The sequence below is a fragment of the Scaptodrosophila lebanonensis genome, unplaced genomic scaffold (genome assembly GCF_003285725.1).
Source record: "Scaptodrosophila lebanonensis strain 11010-0011.00,11010-0021.00 unplaced genomic scaffold, SlebRS2 tig00000101-arrow-pilon, whole genome shotgun sequence".
Lineage (NCBI taxonomy): Eukaryota > Metazoa > Arthropoda > Insecta > Diptera > Drosophilidae > Scaptodrosophila > Scaptodrosophila lebanonensis.
The window spans coordinates 994587-1018194 of NW_022060569.1; the positions used below are offsets into that span (position 1 = coordinate 994587).

The 23608-nt window shown below is 36.5% G+C and overlaps 1 protein-coding gene across 2 annotated transcripts in view; it reads left to right on the plus strand.

Moving 5' to 3' along the window:
* The first annotated feature begins 8022 nt into the window (after window positions 1-8022).
* LOC115628073 (5'-3' exoribonuclease 2 homolog) overlaps window positions 8023-23608 on the plus strand; it is a 64055-nt gene continuing 48469 nt past the window's right edge. The window contains exons 1-5 of one of the 2 annotated variants that reach the window (XM_030524046.1): window positions 8023-8177; window positions 8275-8629; window positions 13807-15068; window positions 15333-15422; window positions 19576-19732. In XM_030524046.1, the coding sequence (XP_030379906.1) occupies window positions 8103-8177; window positions 8275-8629; window positions 13807-15068; window positions 15333-15422; window positions 19576-19732 (1939 nt within the window). In that variant the 5' untranslated portion in view covers window positions 8023-8102. The remainder of the gene's footprint in view (window positions 8178-8274; window positions 8630-13806; window positions 15069-15332; window positions 15423-19575; window positions 19733-23608) is intronic. The other variant, XM_030524047.1, reaches the window with a different exon arrangement.

Sequence of the window (23608 nt, forward strand, 5' to 3'; positions counted from 1 at the left end):
CCGTTTTAGTGTTAGCTAACAATGCTACAAATATACTCTGAACAAATCTAAGAGTCATTGATCGTTAAGCCTATTTTGTGAGTTTATTCATGCGATTTATAAAAGCAGAAACACACCTTTTACATTCACAACAATTATATTTGGAATTAAAGACACAAATTAGTGTTGAATTAAAAAATTTAATACATAGCTATATATGTATGTATGTATATAGGCGGATAACGCCTGCATGAAAAATTTAAGTGTATGTACATATCAGCGTTGCCGAACGCTCCAATTTTGGCGGGACGTCCCGATTTACAAATCAAAATTAAATGTCCAGCGTCAGACTTTTCGGGGATAACTCGGCCGTGCGTACAACATGCTGAGAAAGGACACAGTTAAGTCGGGACTGACAGTCCGCCCGGTGCGTAACGAAGATATGTACATATGTATGTACATATGTACGTATAACCAGTACTTATTGTACTATATTTGCTATTTGGAAAATTAACTCTTTAAAAAACTTTAGAGAGCGTCGAAAGAAGAATATCATATAGTAATTAAACTTATAATTTTAAGCACATTTTACTTAGCCCAGCAAAGACGGGCAAGACCTTCTAGTAAACAATACTTTGAGCACCTCTTACTATCCTCATACTATTCGTCAACTCCTGTCTAACAATTTCCCCTACACCATTCTAGCCTGGATCCCTGGGCACTGCAACATCCAAGGAAACGATACTGCAGACGCCTCCGCAAAAAGCTCCATCAAATTGCCTCTAATTTATCACGCAAATTACAATATCAGTGATATCAACCACCTTATAAAAAAAACATTTTATGTCTCAAATATGGGAAAAGACCAGCCTCCACTACAAAGCTATAAACACCAATAAAATATCTTTACCTCAATACTCTTCAGCCACTCTCACAGAAAATTGTTCACGCTCCGACGTAACCAAATTCTTACGTCTACGTCTAGGTCACTCTAACTTAACACATAGTTACCTTTTCACCAGAACACCGGCTCCAACCTGCAGCCTGTGCAACTCCAACACCCCACTATCAATCCTACACCTCCTCACTTCATGCCCAAGCCTGAGCTCTCTGCACTGAAAATACTCCCCCCCCTCCGCCTTCGATAACCCTGATAAAGTCAACTTCCTAATCTCATTACATTCTTAAAAAAGTCAAATCTTTATCACCTCATTTAAAATTACAAAAAAAAAAAAATTAAACGAATACAACCTGTTAATTTATTGTTGTAATTTACTGTAAATACTTTATTATGTAATTTTTAGCTATAATTATATAGTTTTGTAACGTAGTTGAAGGCCACAGAGCTATAGCTTGTTTCTTACTGTTCGTATGTCGATTTCACATCGCATAGGAACATTTAATAATAATAATAATATTTTTTGTTGGGAGCATCTAATACATAAATTGGAATGCTATATGCAAGAGGGTAAATGAGCTGAAGGCTGAGTTCGATAAATCGTATAAAAGCTTACTCAAAATAGACCAATACATTTAGGTACATTGAATAGGCACACCATTAAATTGGTGCAATATTTTAACGATATCCGAGAGATGTTCCTAGAAATGAACTTTAGGCCCACGGTCTCTATTGGACTCAGGCTTCGGACGTTGCCAAACGTCTAGGAGGACAGCTGCACGCTGTAAAAGAAAGACATGACTTGGATATACACTTGCCAAATGTCACAAGTAGCGCAGTAACATATACAGCCGAGGATGAGAGGGAAGTAAGGTCAGTAAGCCCCACACCAAAATCGCAAAATACGGCATACATAAGCATACGCATAATTTCGGTTTGTTGGCCATCGGCGTCGGTTCTACTTTCATATTAGTTATTGGCCATCGCTTTATAGTTAAGCCTCTCTTGAATAAAAAGCGTCGTCTGGACGCAGAAGCCTATGCCGACTACATTTCAACAGGAATCCGAGAGGAAACAACGTACAACATAACAGAAGGAACTGAAAATTAAGATACATATTTGTTCTTGCAAAAATAATCATCAACATCGATGTTTTCCCTTCGACTTATCCCTACTGTAAATGCCGTTGAATCCACCGATACTATCGATATCGAAACATCGAAGTTTGAATGCAATAAACAGAATATCTAAATAATAACATCGTATAATTTATTGAGATCAATTAGAGCAAATGATATACATCATACATACACACATACATCTGCCCGCAATGCGAAGCAGAATATGCGTAGCTCCGTTATTCGGTTTGTGCTTTACTATCGCTTACTAAGTCGTTGCCTACCAACGGCAACTGTAAACTTTTATCATTTTGCATTTGCAATTAAAAGGCGTAGATGATAAAAAAAATATGAACAACTAGCAGGTCTTTCCCGTCTTTGCTGGGCTAAGGAAAATGTGTTTATAATTATAAGTTTATTTACTATATGATATTCTTCTTTCTGCGCTCTCTAAAGTTTTTTTAAGAGTTCATTTTCCAAAAAGCAAATATAGTACATGAAGTACTATGTATGGTTATACGTAAATATCTTCGTTACGCACCGGGCGGAATACCAGTCCTGACTAAACTGTGTGCTTCCTCAGCACGCTGTACGCACGGTCGAGTTATCCCCGAAAAGTCCGACGCGGGACATTTAATTTTGATTTATAAATCGGGACGTCCCGCCAAAATTGGAGCGTTCGGTAACGCTGATATGTACAGGGTGCGCCTTCTTTTATGTAGGTATGTAAATATTGAATAACTTTGTCATTAGTGAACCGATTGACTTGAGTAGACCAGTGTTGAAAACCTCAGTTCAAGAAATTGTACAGAACCAAATTAAATAAAAATATCTCTTACTTGAAAATCGGTTGTTTATTTTCAAAGATATTCAATGTTTACATACCGATATAAAAGATGGCGCACCCTGTACATACACTTAAATTTTTCATGCAGGCGTTATCCGCCTATATACATACATACATATATAAGTATGTATTAAATTTTTTAATTCAACACTAATTTGTGTCTTCAATTCCAAATATGATTGTTGTGAATGTAAAAGGTGTGTTTCTGCTTTTGTAAATGCTTTTGTAAGTCGCATTTGTAAATCACAAAATAGGCTTAATGGTAAATGACTCTTAGATTTGTTCAGAATACATTTGTAGCGTTGTTAGCTAACAGTAAAATGGTAAGTCGCTGTAAATATGCGATCAGCTGAGATGCTAGAGATGGGATGGTGCCGGATGCTCTATGTGCTAGAGCATCAAAACTATCGATAGCTGAATCTGTCGATATAATCAATAATTCCATCGAAGTTTGAATGCAATTAACAGAAAATTTAAATAATAACATCTTATAATTTATTGAGATCAATTAGAACAAATCATATACAAACATACATATGTACATCTGCCCGCAACGTGAAGAAGAATATGCGTAGGTCCGCTTTCGGTTTCTGCTTTACTATCGCTTACGCAGTCGTTTCCTGGCGGCGGTAACTGTAAACTTTTGGCATTTTACCTTTGAAATTAACAGGCGTAAATGATCAAAACGAAAGAAGAAGCGCGAGCCAATGACTTGCAGTTGTTGTTGTTTTTCGTTTTAAAAATTTGATTTAAAACCATAGAACATTATTTATTACAATCAAACAACAGTGCTCGATTGTCCAATGTATACATACGAATGTACATATATGCTATATGTACGTACACAGGTATACATATGTCGGAGTTGGGTCTTGGGTCTTTGGGTCTTTTCCAGAATCACTCATTTTAGGAGCGTAGCGAGTCTCCGCATGCAGCCGTATTCCTCAGTCGACAACGCTACACTACTTTGCCAGCCGCATACTTTCGCTGCAATCGTTTTTAGCACTTAGCGTTCTCACTCTCACGCACTGTAAACGGAGCCACACTCAACGTCAACACAAATGACGTCCCGCTCTTGTTGAATTCGCCGCTTCAATTAAAAGGAAATGGGATAAAGCCGTAATTGGCATACCGAGAGCAACGAATATAACAAAACAGCTGTTAAACATTGTGAAACAACTGATACTCTACGTAATCGCTGACACATACATACATATGTATGTACATATGCATGCAAGTTTCTTTTACTTTTTCAACCGTACGTAGAAAACCGTAGACACGAACAAGACGAATGAACACACATACATACATACATAGATGTGTACATATGTATGTATGTGTGTACATTCACACATTAGTGTCTCACATTTTGCTTTGGCTATTTCAATCGTGTGTGTGTGTGTGTGTATGTATACTTAGTTGTCCCCAACTGTTTGATATTTTGTATTGTTTGTTACGTAGATTACAGTCCCCAAATTTGAAATCGATCGGAAAAAATTTATAACACAAACTTTTCATTTGAAAAAGTGAATAAATATTAAAATCCCAATAATTCAAGCTCCACCACAAATCCGAGTATGCAGTTTTGTTTGTATTCTTGTATAGATTATAAAAATCAAATTTAAAGTTGATCGGTGCAGAAATGCAGAATTTTCAAACAAACTTTGGAGCTCGTTTTCCACCATTTGGAGCTCGAATTTTCTAAAATGCCTTCTTAGTGGGCACCTTCACTATGATAGGATACTTGAGCCCAAATTTCAGCTTCATAGCTCTTGCCGTTTGGGCTGTGGGCTATTGACACGGTTTCCTTTTGTGCCCCATTTTTATTACAGGAAAACTTTCCCATATTTCAGTCCCCAAAAATTTGTTCAAAAAACCAAGTATACAGTTCTTCTTGGAACTCTGAGAGTATACAAACAAAAATTGAAGTTAATCAGATGAAAATTGTAGATTTTTCATACAAACGTTGGAGCCTGTTTTCCCCCCTTTGAAGCTGGAATTTTCCAAAATCCCTTCTTATCGCCAGCCTACACTATGAAAGGATACTTGAGTCCAAATTTCAGCTTCCTAGCTCTTACCGTTTGGGCTGTACGTTGATCACCAATCAGTCAGTCAGGACAAACTTTGGAACTCGCTTTCCCCCTTTGGAGTTCGAATTTTCCAAAATTCTTTCCAAAATTAGCCGAAATCATCATTGAAATTGATGGAAATGGAATCGATTTATCGTATTTTGACCGAACATTTGGGCTTACGAAAGGCGTGTGCACGGTTTGTTCCGCACAAATTGACTGACCTATTATTTGTCCAAAAATCACATTTTAACCATTATCCACTCGCCGTATTCACCTGATATAGCACCGTGCGACATCGACCTGTTTGGAATAATGCATTTGCCCATGAAAGGAAAGCGTTATGCAGACGTAAAGGCTTGCACCGGCATACTGGCGGCCATACCGGCCAACGAGCTAAAACACTTGTTCGACATGCTTTTGGATCGTGCAAAAAGCTGTATTGAACCAGAAGGAAACTATTTTGAATAAAATAAATTGATTTTGCCGAAAAAACCATTTGTTCTTTTTTTTTTTAAAAAAAAGTCCTGTTTACTTTGGAACACCTTGTATATAGAGATTTGTCAATATTTAATATTTGTCAATATTTTCTACTATTTAAACATAAAGTAAGAAAAAATGTTACTGCCTAATTAGTTTAAATTTATTTAAAGCTGCCTTGGAGTTCTTACTACCAGCAATCCTATCTGTTATCCATTTATAATTTTTTCTAATTAAAATCAAAATGAACTCATTAAGCAATTGAGTTCTGTGATTCTAAAACGGACCAGACTCTGTAAATCAGCATGCGTATTTATCTAACTTTGATGTAATGAATACGCATTTTTGAACAATTGTTTTTTTGAAAGCTTTAAGTTTAAGGTTACTATTGACGTAACCGAAGTTTTTATTTAGTATTAAATACTCGGAAGTACATTGGACTTTATCGGAAGGTTTCAACAGATCTTCAGAAGATGTTAGCTCTGATGATGATTGATTTGACCCACAGTCTTGTATAACGTTAATCAACATAGTATCTTCATCGGGGCACAGCTCCCAGATACTGATGTTGATGTCAAGACTTTCATGGACAACATTTAGGACTCGTTAGTGACTCCACGAGATCTAATTAAATAAAATAAGTTTTCTAATGGGTCTTGATTTAATTTTGACGTAGCAACAAAAAACACTTCTGCTAACTCCAAACTTTTTGATCAAATTAATAATGGAAGATATGGATAGTATCATTCCTTTTAAACAATATACTTCCTGGGGATACTTACATTCTTGTATGTATGTTCGCAGATCCAGCAGCGCTTGGTGAACAATATTGTTTTGTTCTTTGTCATATAAAACCTGACTATTTAGGCAGTCTAATAATCTGTTGACTTTTTCAATAAATGTGGCTGCGGCTTCTGCAGTCTCTATGCAATATGAAATGCGCCACAATTTATCATTGTGCGGAGTGCAGCAGCCACACTATGACTAAATGTTTGTGTGGCATATTTAACTTTCATCCTCTCAAAATTATTTGGATGTATATGTTTTGCTGTTAATTTGGGGTTGAATTTTTGGAATCAATTTCAAAGAATTTTATGTATCTAAGCGATTTTATAAGATGTGGAACATCATATATCGCAAATATCTCTTTTTCGTTTACATGGAAACTGGGATTATTTATCTCAATTCCCAGTCTTTTGAATACAGCTTTATTGTTTGAGCCTTTGTCGCTTTGCCGCTCTTATATTGAGTCCTAAGGCTTGCGCTTGTTCTATAATTGCCATCACTTTGTTCAAAAGGGCTTCATGCTTGTAGAAAACAGGTATTTTAACTAATTATATTTATTGAACAAAGTGCTGATACAGTAGGTTTACAGTGTGTGTTTGTAGTGCAGCTGCCGGAACCAGACTGACCACGCGATGACCGCTAAAATACATCCCTGGGCACCAGCGCCTGTTTTCGACGATGCGGTGCTGCCAGACCGGGTTGTGTCCGCTGAGACCGAGTCGCCACATGCTTTATACCGTTTGCCGAAACAGTAGAAACAGTATAGCTTAGAACATATTTCCAATTTTCAAAAAGTCCTCTTACCATGAAAACAGTTTCCATACAATGGTTAGTGACATACGACACAATGCCGATTGCTTGAGCGATGACAGCAAACTGTTATCGAATGTAGTAGTATTTGTTTTTGATTAGTGCAATGCTTCTTTGCATACTTCGCAATGACTATCTTTAATCATTTAAAAAGTTGATATACATATATTTTCGTCCATGTGATTTTTTACCGCTGCATACATATGTTAAAACGTGTACCGCTTCTAAAAAAAATTCAATTCATTAAAAAGCACTAATTGCACTAATCATTTAAAAAGTTTATATATATTTTCGTCCATGTGTTTTTGTACCGCTGCATACATATGTATGTTAAAACGTGTACCGATTCTAAAAAAAAATGCAATTCATTAAAAAAGGAACATGTGACAAAATCGCACCAAGTCAAAAAATATCATTTCGTCGCATCAGTGACTTGTAACATTTTGTCACGGTTGGGATTAGTGACATTTCATTACTAGAGTTCAATGATGTAAGTCGAAGGGAAAACATCGATGTTGATGTCCATCTATGCATCGCCGAAGCTTCGAAAAAAAACATCGATGCATCGAAATTTTAAAAATTTCACTTCCCAAAAAAAGGCGAAATTCAACAGAGATGTTTTAAACAAAAATGTTTATACATATATCAAGAGGGGCTGTCATAACATTATGCTTAACGTTGTTAATCAATAATTGTTTTTACACAGTCGATTGGTTTCACAAAACTTATGTATATATAGTTTGAAAAACAAATCAATCTAACGCTTTTCAGTTACGCATTTTAATCATATCAAGTGTGACATTATATACGAATCAAAATGAAGACCAATTGCTTTTCAATCTAAAATGCAATATACACATATGAAAACAAAACAAAAAATTAAAATACAAATATACCTTCTCTGGTAAACACCCAATGAAATATGACCGCCCAACAAAATATGAAAAATGTTCGATGTTTGGGAATGTATCGCAAGCAAGAAAACATCGATGAATCTTGTGGAAAACGTCGTCGATACTCAATACATTCATGTTTTTTACATCCACACTAGTATGGTGCTTATTGCTCAACTCTAATATATTGTGGTGCGAATGAACTAACATTTCTTTAAAAAAATGGGTGTACCCGCATTCTTTAGGTGGTTGAGCAGAAAATACCCAAGCGTTATTATTGAATGTAATGAAAACAAGGTAACTTCTTAGTATGTAAGACTTCGGTATAAATATTCCACGTGTATATGTACAATATGTACATACATATGTATGTGTTTTTTTTACTATTCTGCAGCAGATTGACCCAGAGACAGGGAAAAATTTGTATGAGGATGCTACACTTCCAAATCCTAACGGCGTTGAATTTGATAACCTATATCTTGATATGAACGGAATTATTCATCCTTGTACACATCCTGAAGACAAGCCTGCACCAAAAAACGAAGATGAAATGATGATAGCTATTTTCGACTGTATTGACCGTTTGTTTGGAATCGTTCGCCCTAGAAAATTATTGTATATGGCCATCGATGGAGTTGCTCCTAGAGCTAAAATGAATCAACAACGTTCAAGGCGATTTCGTGCCGCAAAAGAAGCTATTGAAAAAAGATTGGAAATAGCGCGGATTCGAGAAGAACTTCTATTACGAGGTATATATATTTTGAACATAAGTACTTACATTAAAAGAGTACTAAGTACATACAATAAATACATACATACATATATCATATAACATAACCTTTTGTCCGGCTTCTAATAATAGATGTGTGTTGTTTCCCACTTTTTTTTTGCCCAGTTCCCAAAGTGGGAAAGGGTATATATACATATTAGTTTTTGCGAATGTTTGTATCATCCAGAAGGACGAGACTTTAAGAATATGAACAAGAGCCAAATTTTATATTCATATTCATTTATAGGTCCAAAAAGGAAAAGCTTGTATATATGTATGTATGTACATATATTCCTGATCAGGATGACAAGACGAGTCGACAAAGCGATGTGAGTCTATACGAACGAAAGAATCACAGGAAGTACAAGAGCAAGAATAACCAAACTTGGTATCCAGGTTCCCCTAGGCAGATCCCTCACTCCACCCCTATTAGTAATTTTCGATAACTCCCTTAATTCTCTGAATTTTTAACTAAAGTTTGGCAATTACATGCGTTTAATGGTTATGTGTCGTCGTCATCATGATAGGTTAGTTCTAAAAGAAATTATAGCTATAAATGTAGTTCTGGCCATGCTCTGTAACTATTGTTGTTTCTGCTGCTTTACCTCAACTCCGTATTTCACATAGGCGAAACCACGATGTACATTTCTGACAATGAACTAGAGTGAAAACTCTTTTAACCGGACACCCCTCTTAGACGGACACTTTTTCTAGAACATTTGTTTTGGTGTACTTTTTAGAGCAAGTTCGCCTCTCTTGAGCGAACACTATTGACCGGACGCGGACACTATTTTTCGAGAAGTTCGAACTAAAGCCTCTCTAGGCTGGACGCGATCCTCGTGTTAACGGACGCTGATATGCATAAGCACATCAAATTTGGAAGAAAGCCTCTCTTGGCCGGACGCGTACCTTTTGGTAATGGACGTTTTAAATGAGTGCAAAATAGTTTCTTATTATACTCTGTACATGAAATGTACAGAAGTATATTAGGTTTGCGGAAGCTGAAAAATGTAACAGGCAGAAGTAGGCGCGGCAGACCCCACAAAGTATATATATTCTTGATCAGCATGACGAGACGAGTCGATCTAGCCCTGTCTGTCTGTCCGTATGAACACCTGGATCTCAGAGACTATAAGAGATAGAGACACCAAATTTTGCACAAAGATGCCTTATGTTTGTATTCTATACGAGTTTGTTTTATTTTTTTGATTTTCCCCCCACTTCCCCCCTATGGGGGTTTTCCCGATTTTCCATTCGTATAATCGCATATATCTCGGGGACTATAAGACCTAGGACCACCAAATTTTAGTCCCAGATGCCTTATGTGAATACGCAGAAAATGTGTATTTTGGAATTTCCATCGCTCCTCCCTCTCCCCCGCAAATGCGATTTTCTCTAACTCCCGTAATTCTTGGAATTTCGAAAATTTTGGAAATACCCCCAGTTGGTTATTATGTGTCCGTAAGCCAAGTTTCATCATGATAGACCGATTTAACAAGAAGTTATAGCCATAAATATATTTGCTGCTGCAGCGCTGTTCAAGCGCTGCACGCGGTTGTTTTTGATGCTGGTGCTTTGGTTGACTGCACACATGTTTACACTGACACGAATAGATGCGCATAGGCATACACTCATACTCTCACACAGACGCAATTGCTATGTAAATGTGCAATTATACACCCTTGACGTGAGTTCGAATACCGAGAGAGGTAAAATCGATTGTTTGTGCACATATTATTGTTATTATTTAATTATTTCACAGCTATGCTCAGGTTTGCAAGATATATAATAATAATAATAATAGTCCTTGAACAAATATTCTAAATTAAATAAATGTGTTGTTACTGGGCTAAATTAATTAATTTTGTTATAATTTGCAATAGTAGTGTATATCTGTTCTGCTTTTCTGAATGGCGCACATTTACTCAAAAATTGGTTTTTAAGGAAAAAACTTACAACAAGGTTCAAAATATGTATGTATGTATATAAACATAAAACTATTAAATGAATTTGGATCTTCATTGACTGACAAACTTGGTATCCAAGTTCCCCTGCAACCTAGGCAGGTCAAGTATATTTTTTTATTCTGATACACCCCCCCTCCCCACTCCGCTGCAATTCGGGTTTTTTTATAACTTCCGTAATTCTTGGAATTTGGTAGTTACATCTAGTGCTTATGTATCCGTATGCCAATCATGATTGGTAAATTCTGAAGAAAGTTATAGCCATACATAAAATCTCTGCCCATGCTCTGCCTGCACCTCAGCCCGCAGCTGTTGTTGTTGTACATGAACTGTACTGTACATGAACATGTCTCCACTTTTGTATACATGTATTGAATAATTTGTATTTAATTTAATTAAATAATTTAATTATTATAAATTTAGAATTTATTTAATTTTTTTAGTTTTTTCCTTTCTGGTGGGAGGTACAGGGTACAAGAGTATACTAGGTTTGCGGGAGGTGAAAATTTTGCAGGCAGAAGGAGGCGTGGCAGACCCTGAACAGACCTCGACCAGCATGACACGACAAATCGATCTTACCCTATCTATCTGTCTGTCTGGATCTCAGAAACTATAAGAGCAAACACACAATTTTGCATAAAGATGCCTTATGTGTGTACGCTGTGCAAGTTTGTTTGATGTTTTTTTTGCCCCTACTCCCCCGATAATGGAGTTTTCCGTAACGCCGTTCGTAGAATAACCTATATCTCGGAGGCTATAAGACCTAGGGAAAGCAAATTTTTTTCCAATATGCCTTATTTGAATACGCAGAAAATGTATATTTTTTAGAATTTCACTCCCTCCCATATTCCATTATCGAACCGTTTTGTTAATGTGGTTGTATGTTAGTTCCGAAAAAAAATGTCACATAGTTTGATCTATGCAGAATCAAATAGAAGAACAATCAAAGGGTTGCCTATAAGTATTAACACACTTTTTATTTGCGTTAAAAGTAATTACACAAAACTTCACTTCTATTATTTATATTGATATGTTATATTTTTTATTCATTTTGTTATGTTAACTTCATTACTATAACTAATACTTAGTAATACCGCCCTTGGCATTAGTAACTGCCTGCAACCTGGATGGAATGGATTCAACCAAGTTTCTAGCAAATTTAACAGTCAATTTGAGCCAAATTTTCCTTATTTCATGTATGGTATCATTGTGATTTCGCTTCTTGACGATAGTCTTTTGCTGTTTTATGAATACCTGAGGAGGTCATTGAAGAACAGTCTCATTTAAGTCTTTTAAATTTTTTGTGAGTATGCATTATTTATATGTTTGGAATTATAGAATTTTAAAAATTTTAAAAATTAAAACAAGTAAAAAAGCGTAGCAATTGCGTCTGTGTGAGTGTATGTATGCCTATGCGCATCTATTCGTGTCTGTGTAAACATGTGTGCAGTCAACCAAAGCACCAGCATCAACAACAGCCGCGGGCAGCGCTTAAGCAGCGCTGCAGCAGCAAATATATTTATGGCTATAACTTCTCGTTAAATCGGTCTATCATAGTGAAACTTGGCACACGGACACATAATAACCAACTGGGGGTATTTGCAAAATTTTAGTTCAAAATTCCAAGAATTACGGGAGTTACGATTTGCATGGGAGAGGGGGGAGGGAAATGAAATGGAAAATCGGGAAAAGTGGGGGGGGGAAAATCAAAAAAATAAAACAAACTCGTATAGAATACACACATAAGGCATACATACGGAATCAAAAAATAAAACAAACTTGCACAGCGTACACACATGAGGCATCTTTGTGCAAAATTTGGTGTCTCTTATAGTCTCTGAGATCCAGGTGTTCATACATACGGACAGACAGACAGACAGGGCTCGATCGACTCGTCTCGTCATGCTGATCAAGAATATATATACTTTGTGGGGTCTACCAAGCCTCCTTCTGTGTGTTCCATGTGCACTCGCACAAAACTAATATACCCTTGTACCCTTTGGGTACAGGGTATAAAAATATCCGGTGCGTAAATATTTTTAACCACCTCTGTATGCACAAAGTTTTTCCAAGTCGGAGAACCCGACGACATAGTTTAAGCTGAAAAACAAAATTTTTTTTATTCCAAGCAAATAACATAGATTCCACCAACTGTTCACAAATTAAGGGGGATTAATGGCATACTATTCGGCCTGCACTTTTTGAAATAATTCGTCTCTGTTTTTGTAATGTAATGCAAAGTACCGGTTTCCAATTTGCTTCCATTAAATGCCTTTTAACAAAAGTAATGCGATCTCTGATGTTATTTTTGATAAGGCGTGGTACTTTTCTTGCAGAATGTGCTTTCACATAAGCTTCTATTGGCCTACTACGTATTATAAGACTATAAACACGTTCATTTAACTGAGCAAATCACTCGTTCGGTAATACATACTCACACAGTAAGCCTCGAGCCTACATTTTCTAGGCCACAATAAAGCCAATTATTCTTAACTAAGACTTCCGCGTGTCTTAATTATTATTAAAATTGGGTTGTTTCATATTGAACTCTAGAGATTTTTCAAATTGTACAAGAATTTTTATTTTGACCTTACCCTCTACTTAAATTGTTAAAATATTCCATCAATAAATTTAATGGGTGCTTTTCAATGAACTATTATGTCAAAAAGTATATGCGTTTAAATTGTTCTTTCCAACACAAAAACGTGGTAAACCAGAGCACCCAGCAAATATTTCTGCCAAATTACGTGTTAATATGAAATCACAATGAAGTAACTTATTATCGTACATAGAACAAATGCATATAGCAGGCGACTGTGAGACACCAAATTTTAATCCAATATGCCTTATGTGAATACTAATTTTTGTCCTTTCCCCCACCCTCCCGATATTAGGGATTCTCCATAACTCCCGTAATTCTTAGAATTTGGCAAATAGCTACAGTTAGTGAATATGTGCCCGTGTGCCAAGTTTTATCATAATACGTCAATTTTACACGAAGCTACAGCCATAAGCATAATCTCTGCATAAAATCTGCCCACAGCAGTTGTTGTTGCTTCTTTGGCTCAACCCTATACTGCGCACATGTTCACTCATAGACATAGGTACAGAATATTTCAAAGTTTGGGCACTGGACTTTAGTTTCTTCAATCGATTATTTTTCACATGCATATTACGTGATCTTTTTTTTAAGGTTGTAAACTTCCGCCTGAAAAGGAAAATGGTGAACATTTTGACTCAAACTGCATTACTCCAGGAACACCGTTTATGGATAAGCTCAGCAAATGCCTGCATTATTATATACATGAACGCTTAAATAATAATCCATCGTGGAAAAGTGTGAAGGTTATATTGTCAGACGCTAATGTGCCCGGGGAAGGAGAGCATAAAATAATGGATTACATCCGGAAGCAACGGTCGCAACCAGATCATGATCCCAATACACAACATGTTCTTTGCGGCGCAGATGCAGATCTAATAATGCTCGGCTTAGCAACCCATGAGCCCAACTTTACTATAATTCGGGAAGAATTCCTGCCAAACAAGCCCCGACCATGCGATATATGTAATCAGTTTGGTCATGAAATGGACAAATGTGTTGGACTTAATGTAACAACACCTGCAAATTTTAAGCCAGATGTACCAGTGGGGGGTGAGGTTAAATTTATTTTTGTCCGCCTGAGCGTTTTAAGAGAATATCTTAAAAAGACTCTTGAAATGCCAAATCTGCCTTTCAAGTATGATTTTGAACGAGCCTTAGATGACTGGGTGTTTATGTGCTTCTTTGTGGGAAACGACTTTTTACCTCACTTACCAAGCTTAGAAATTCGAGAAGGTGCCGTGGATAGATTAGTAGAGCTTTATAAAAAATGCGTTTATAAAACTCAAGGATACTTGACAAATTCTGGGGATGTTAACTTAGATAGGGTCCAATTAATAATGACAGATTTAGGAAATGCTGAAGATCACATTTTTAAGGACAGACAGAGGCGCGAGCTTCAATTCAAAGCAAGAGAAAAACAAAAACAAAAAAGGGAAAAACGAAATTGCAATGCTTTAGATCAGTCAGTGTTCGGTCCGACGGCCATTGGTCCGAATAGTTCGCAATCAAAAATTTTAAACTATAAAATTGAGGCAGCAGCTTTAAGGATGAGTGAAGTGAATAATTCGCATATAGATAGTGTTGAAGATGAGAATAATGATGAAGTGCGCCTATGGGAAGACGGATTTAAAAACCGATACTATGAGTCGAAATTTGATGTGAGTCCCGAAAACCTCAATTTTCGTTATGCTGTTGCACTGCAATACGTAAGGGGCTTGTGTTGGGTTTTGAAGTATTACTATCAAGGATGCGCTTCTTGGAATTGGTACTTTCCATATCACTATGCGCCGTTTGCATCTGATTTCGTGAACATTCAAGGACTGTCTACAATATTTGAAAAAGGAACAAAACCGGTATGTTTATTGTCAAAATTACACTGCATCACATATCAGTAAGCTTAACTAATGCTTTTTTGAAATATAAGTTGTTTTTTTTTTATTCAGGGTTCAAAATAGAAAAATTGAAACATTGACATGATATGAAATTTATCCTATTTAAATTAATATTAATTAATTAATATATTTTTAAAATTATTTGATAAAGTTCAAAATAATTTTTTTAAGGAGTGATAAGGTCGACGGTTTCAATTTCTAATCTTTTGAATTTTAATATTTTAGTTCAATCCGTTGGAACAATTGATGGGTGTTTTCCCAGCAGCAAGTAGCTCACATGTTCCTCAGCCGTGGGCTCAGTTGATGTCCCGACCGGTAGGTACAAATTTTTAATATAAAACAAGAGAAAACACTACAGTCGAGCAATCACGACAGTAAAATAGCCTGAACTCTCCACAGAAAAGGAAAATTAAAAAAAATGAAATTATTTAAAAAAAAAACTTGACTTAATTAATTAAATTAATAAAGAACATTTATTTAATACATACATAGAAGACATGTTTATGTACAGCACACATTTACATCATCGTGTCTATGCGTGTTTATATGCGTTTATGTATGCATCACAAAGGTGAACCAAAGCAGCATGGATACCAAGTTTGGTAACACTAGCTCTTGTACCTTCTGAGATCCTTGCGTTCATACAGACAGTATCAATTGACATAGGACCTAGTTAGGTTTGTAATGAGTCTTCCCTGGATTCTGAAAAAGAATGGAAGCACACGCACAATTGATTAATTTCAACCATATAAATAAACAACAATAAACCACTTGATCGCTCCTGGTGCATCTTTGCAGCATACTTACCTATGCTCACGAATTAATTATAGCGTTCCAAAACAAAGATAAACTGATGGCAATCAAAACAAAGATTGCAATCAAATTCGAGTGCATCGATAATGGTTCACTGCGCATGTTTCCGAGCAAACCGGACGAGATTAACGCGACTGGTACAACGACTTAAGGATATAAGGTGCGCAAAATAAATAACTAGGACACTACGTTTCATAGTATAAAAACTGAATATATTTTCAAAAAACAAATTATTACTTAAACTTTATAATATTATCAATAGAACTCAAGTTAAAAAAGCACATAAAACCTGAGAAAATATAATTAAAAAATTAAACAAAATATTGTCAAACGAAATAAATAACTGGACAAATTTAGTGTTTATATGTTAAAACTAAAAAAGAGCAAAACAAAGAATTTTAAAAGATAAATATATTTCAAATGGAACATCCGTCGTTGTTCAATACCTTCGTTGTTCAACTTGGCGTTGAATTCACCAAATTGTTGAGCATTTGAATGTCAAATTTTGCCCATTCCCGAATAATGGCTTCTCTTAACTCTTTTAGAGTTCCAAATTGTCTTCAGTTGGCTTAAACCCGTTTAAGCAAGATGCCCCAAAGACATTGTATCGGATTTGGTGTTGGCCACTCTAAAAGGGGAATTTTTTAATCTCAAAAAAAGCTTTAGTGAACTTTGCAGTATGTATGAGTGCATTATCCTGCTGTAAAATCTAGGCGTTACCGAAATAATTTCTTCAAATTCTACTAAAACAGTCTTCAATAGATCTACACTATGTTGAGCATTCATTTTATGCATTATTAACCACATTGGTATCTTTCCATCAAACCCGAAGGCAGCCCATATCATAAGAGACCCGCCCTAGGAGTTTCTGGGCACGTGAACTATTTTGGGCTTCGCACATTCGCGATGATATTATCGGTAACCTACAGGGTTACCTAAATTAAACTTGTTCGCATCGTTAAACAAAATATTTTTGTCAAACTGCAATCAAGCAGTTTTGTGCTTTCGCAGTAGCTTCGGGTTAGGAAAAATTTTTTATATGAAATATCCTCCCATCTTTTAAAAATTTATTGTACACGTCTCATGGATATCTGCAGAGACAATTTGCTCCTTATTTGTGATGCGCTTATATTTTCATTGGCTGCAAGATATAAAAATGCGTATTTTGTCCCGGTTGTAAGCCAATGGGGATCACCCGGAATGGGGGTTTTCCATGAATTTCGGGGTCCTTGAACAATTTTTGCCCCGAGACCTTATTCCTGCCAACATTTTCCCCATTTTGGCGTATTAACATCCCCATATTACGCAGTGCCAATACACTTCCATGCTTTTCATCTCTTTAACGGACGAAACTCGACAAAAAAAATCAATTAAGAATGGCTACAATAATTTTAATTATTCTTAAAAAGATCTTCTACAAATAAACATAACGGGAAAACCTTGCGGTACTTTTGCAAAATTCTTTGATTATAGCGCAAGCATATTACAACCGAAATATAGGAGGAAGAGAGAAAACGAAGAATTGCATTTTGTGGACAATATAATGTGCCAAATCTTTGTCCTAGTTAATTATTTCGCGCACCTTATTAGAGAATCACAACATGCAATCGTGCCGGATTCTAAAGACATCAATCAGCAATTGAGTGAATTAACGTCAAGGCTATATATCTACCATTCCGTTGGGATGAGGAGCATAGAGAAACAGGTGTTAAGCATGGGATGCGGTATCTGGCCGGCATAATGGATTTATAACATAACTATCGTGCATCTGAGGAGGCACTGAAAGGCTTCATTGTGGCAGATTGGGCCGGAGACGAGTAATCGCCGTCATATACGGTATACAGTGAAAACTCTCTTGGGCATACAGGCACGGGCAGCCAATTTTTGCCCGCCCAAGGGGAGTGTCTACTTAAGGGGATGCTTAAATACTTTATATACCGATCGAATGTTTTAGAAAAAGTGTCTGTTACAGAGAGTGTCCAGATATAAGATGCACTGCGCGTCATCTCTTTGTCAGTGATAGTGCATACAAAGGAGAGAAAAATATAAAAGAAAAAAGTTGCTTAAAGTTAACAACAATAAAATCAGAAGCAATTATATTTGGCTGATATAGGTGTGCTAACCTGATGACGCGCAGTGTATATCCACTAAGTGAATTTTAAATGTACATGTTATTCACATTGAGGAAGGCTGTATATATATAGTAGTCGCCCTTACTAAGTTTCCAATCACTCTTCCCTGAATTCTGCGTGATAATGAAAACATACGCATACGCGCGGTGGCTTATGCAGATGATGTGACCATCTCCTTCTCGGGAAAATTCCCTCAAACTCGGTGCGAGCGCATGACCGATGCACAGAGCATACTGTCTACTTGGGCGACGTCAAGTGGCCTAAGCGTAAAGCCCAGCAAAACAGAGCTGGTATTATTCACAAGGAAATACAAAATTCCTCCTCTTCACCCCCTATCAATGAATAGAGTACCTTTATCCTTCAGCAGTTCAGCCAAATATCTAGGCATAATACTAGATAGGAAGCTGGACTGGAACCTCCATACCCCTTTCACACCATCATGAATGGAATTTTGGCCCTCCAGGCCCCGGTTCTAAGCAGGACAACCGCGTAGACGGAGGTGTCTTCTGCGAAGAACTCGCTATCAGAAAAGCCTTCAGGCTCCCAGATCATTGTAGTGTATTCCAGGCCGAAATCACAGCCATTCAATACCAGCCATTTCATACTGCCAAGCGCAGTCACAGACATCAGAGAAATCTGCATATATTCGGATAGCCAAGCGGCAATAAAATCCCTAGACAACATCACATCGAACTCGATGTCAGTGCAGACCTGTCGCAAATCTGTTCACGAGATGGCAGCACAGTTCTCAGTATATCTCATTTGGATCCCAGGCCATCGGGAATAGAGGGAAACTGAATAGCCGACGAACTGGCAAGAGAAGGTACCACCGTTCCCCTCCTTCCAGACAAGGAGAGCATCGGTATACCGATGGCCAGCTGTAAACTGTCCATTCGGAGCCACTTTGATTTCATTGCAAATCAAATGTGGACCAATAACACAAACCACTACAAAATCACACGTCAAATGAAACGGACTTTAGAACTCTGTAAGCTGAGCAGAAGCCAGTGCTCAGCTGTAATCAGAGCCATCACGGGGCACTGGCTGGTGGGCTCCCTTGCCGCTAGACTAGGACTTCAACACAACGAGTTCTGTAGAAGGAAACAGTTTCCCACCTCTTCTGAGACTGCCCAGCCTTGTCTAGGACCAGGCAACGCTTTCTAGGAGATGGCCTCATCCCAAATCTGTCTGCGCTCGCAAAAAGAAGCCGATAGACATTTCTAAATTTATCCGCCAAATGGAGATACCACAACGGTCCAAATAAACACGGCCTAGGTGAGTTAGGGTTTTCATAAGCTCTGGCTGCCGCACCTACCTACCTACTTGACCGATTCTCGTGCATCTTTCAACAGAGTCAACAAGCGCACCTCGTAAGGAATGCGGCAAAACAAATGTGGGGCATAATAAAGTTACCTATATTTGTAGACCATCTATATATACTTAGTATAGTTGTCTAGTATGCTTGATATCGTAATTACTCTTAAAAGCTTTTTCTGATAGTCATATTTTCTTTTCTTTTTTAGGATTCCACAATAATAGACTTTTATCCCGAAGACTTTAAAATTGATCTTAATGGAAAAAAGTTCGCATGGCAGGGAGTAGCACTATTGCCTTTTGTGGATGAAAAAAGATTATTTAAAGCACTTTTGCCGTTTTATAACAAATTAACAGACGAAGAAGGTAAGTTTTTTTTTTTACAAATAGCACCAGCCAACGCGCAGGGGTCGAGCTTGTATGGAGCAAGTGGCCAAAAATAGGCAGATATCACTGTGCATTTTTTTTCGAAATCCAAAAAAAATATAATAAGTAATAAAACAAACAAAAATCGGTCGTACCTCTATGCCCATCCCAAAATACCACCTGCCACCCACATCCGTATAATAAAAAAAAAGTATGATATTTTATTGCTGTAGAATGCAGTATAGTATTTAATTTATATCATTCTAACAGATCAAAAACTGACTTATTTAAAACTGAATTATGTTTAGGTGGTAACTTTCGTTGTCCCATTAAAAACGGATCTGATGTAAGGAATAGACTAGACGACTGATCAAATCTTCATTTGTTGCGAAAGAAATTTGACGTGTATTATTTAAGCGAAATTTTTATACCCTGTACCCAAAGGGTACAAGGGTATATTAGTTTTGTGCGAGTGTACATGTAACACACAGAAGGAGGCGTGGCAGACCCCACAAAGTATATATATTCTTGATCAGCATAACAAGCCGAGTCGATATAGCCATGTCCGTCTGTCTGTCTGTATGAACGCAAGGATCTCCGAAAGTATTAGAGCTAGAATAACCAAACTTGGTATACAGATTCTCCTGAGCCCGAGAAAGGACGAGTTTGTTCATTTTTCCCGATGCACCCCCCAACTCCCCCCCTATTAACGATTTACTATAACTCCCGTAATTCTTGGAATTTGGTAGTCACATTAGGTTAGTGATTATATAGCCGTATACCAAGTTTCATTATGATCAGAAAGTTATAGCCATATAACCAGGCCCAATGCATACGTACATACATATGTACAAGTACACCAACACGCTAAGACACGATTCTGATTTAAATGTAAATGTATGTATGCATGTATGGAATATTTTATATTTAATTTAGTTAATTAATTAAATTAATTAAATTAAATTTATTTATATTTTGTGGGGTGGTACAGGGTATTTAAGAGTTGAGCCTGCTCGACTTTAGCATTCCTTTCTTGCTTTATATCTTTATTTCTCGACTCAGCAACTTCCTCAGACAACTCCCCAATTGACACAAGAATATTTTCAATAATTGCAGGTCCGTGAATTAAAATTTTATGAACGGTAGGTGGAAGGTAGTACCAGGAATATGTAGTTGTAAGTTCTTTGGCAATATTGAGTGAGAATGTCTTAAATTTCCCAGCATTAATATTATATTCAGAACAGAGAGCTTGCAATAGTGCAGAACATCTTTCAATGAGATCTTTATCTGGGCCTGTTATTTGTGCGGACAAGCTAGCATTATTGAAAAATTGTATTTCCATCATTCGATGATCCACTTCCACCACTGTTAGGTTTGTCGACTATCAATCCAATTTTTGAAGGAAATTCTGTTTTAATTTTTTTTCCTTTCCATAACATTGGTTTTTCCTTCGGGCGATCGAACTTGCCAGATATCAAGTTTTTATGACAAATTTAAAAAAAAATCAAAAAATCGTATATATGCATGAAGTGGGGATAATTTTTGTGCTATTCACTTGTTCAGTAGAAAACGCAAACAATAAGCAGCTCATCTATTTCGGCTATCTCAGCTATCCGCCTTATCTTTGTTCGTTTTGCGCATTCAGAGAAATTCACCTTGGGACGACCACGTTCAATACTATTTTTAGGTGTTTGTGAATAAAAACGACTCTTTTATCGCAAGCCAATCAGAATATTTTTCCAAAACGTGTGATCTTCTTCGACTGCTTTCACGCCAAATTATTGAAATTCTTTTGCAGCAGTATTTAACGCGTTCGTTTAAATAGCCTTCACTCTCGATCTTCCATTTCAAACTATCAACAATGCTTTTAATCTTCTCTGGATTTGTACCGGTGTCGGTACACCACTTATCAAATATTTGCATTATAAAAAAACTCCTATACAAAAAATTTAAAAATAATACAAATTTTAATAACAAAACAAAAAGCACAAAAGGAACTAAGTAGGACGACAGGAGTTTTGATTAAAAACACAGACATTTTTCCAAATAAAATAAATCATTGGAATATAAACCTTATAGTTTTTCTGGACAATCTGCATCAGAAATATTTTGCATATCCTATGTAAATATTATTAAATTAGCAAATTACTAAATGTATACTTAACACACAGTGTATACTCACACACAGCATCCAAAACAACCGCACAATAGAGATGCCCCATAGGCCCAAATAGTACATTAAATTTTTCGAACAGCATATTTTGCTGAGCTAAGTCTTATTTTGTGAGTCAACCGAAAGTAAAAGATAAGTTTTATATTTGACGCAATTATTGTTTCAAATAAGTACCAAATAACTCTGTATTAATTAAACAAACTTGGCAAAATTGTGTGTCGCCGATTGGGCCGGTCTGTTTGTTAGCGAAAATGTCATTTCATAAACTGCCATTGAAATTTACAATACGGACCAGCGAAACAAAATGTAAGCACATTTTTGTAATTTCTGAATTCAATTTCGAATGCTAGTTTTTTGCAAGGGAAAACATAGATCGTCACAACAGTACGCAATTTTAGCCCAAGTTATGGATATCGCGTAGAATTACAAATGATGTTATAAAAAATGTTACAAATAAATTTAATTTTTAAAAAGCAATATAAGTGGAATTCTTGAATGGGATCAAATACGCTTCTCAAACATTGACGTTGTAATTTTTAACAATTAGTTGACGTTTCTTTAAATTTGCGCTAATTTTTATGCAAATGGAATATTTGTTATACTCTGTACCCAAAAAGTAAAAGGGTATATTAGTTTTGTGCGAGTGTACATGGAACACACAGAAGGAGGCGTGGCAGACCCCACAAAGTATATATATTCTTGATCAGGATGACAAGCCGAGTCGATAGTCATGGCCGTCTGTCTGTATGAACGCAAGGATCTCAGAAAGTATAAGAGCTAGAATAACCAAACTTGGTATCCAGATTCTCCTGAGCCCGAGAAAGGACGAGTTTGTTTATTTTTTCCGATGCACCCCCCACTCCCACCATATTCGCAATTTTCTATAACTCCCGTAATTTTTGGAATTTTGGAAATTTGGTAGTCACATCCAGTTAGTGATTATATATCCGTATACCAAGTTTCATTATGATAGGTTGATTAGAAAGTTAAAGCCATTTAACCAGGCCCAAGCTGTGTGCGCAGCTGTATTTGTTGCTGCTGTGACATAATTATGTAATGCGCACATACATATGTACAAGTACACAAACACGCATAGGCACGATTCTGCTGTAAATGCATGTATGGAATATTTTATATTTAACTTAATTAAAATAATTTAATTTTTTTTGTGAGGTGGTACAGGGTATTTAAGAGTTGAGTCTGAGTTAGCACTCCTTTCTTGTTTCTTAACATAGTGCGCTACAGAATTTAAATACAATTAGTCAGTCAAATGTGACCGTTGACAGTCAGATGTTGTTGACAGCTGGCTTGGAGGGGAAGTTCGAAAAAATGAAATCTTTCAAAGTTCTGTGGCACCGGCGTATTTTTTGGGGGTTTTCAAAACCATCTGTAGCCGAAACCACCGAAGTTTTCTGTGGTACCCCTGAATAAAACGCTTTGTTGTGTTGAAGATGACGCAGCGTCTTGCAGATTCGTGCAGCTGAAATGTACATGATATAATTTATAAATATTGACAAATATTATATAATAAATTTAATTGTTAACTTCGATTAACTTCGCAACTAAAAGTCTAAGTGAAATTTAAGCTCACACATGAAGTACTACTGAAATAGTCACATATGTTTCAATTATTTAATAAAGTAAACAAAACATGCTGAGAACTTGTAAATTATTAGAAATAATTGTTAATATCTTTCTTAACA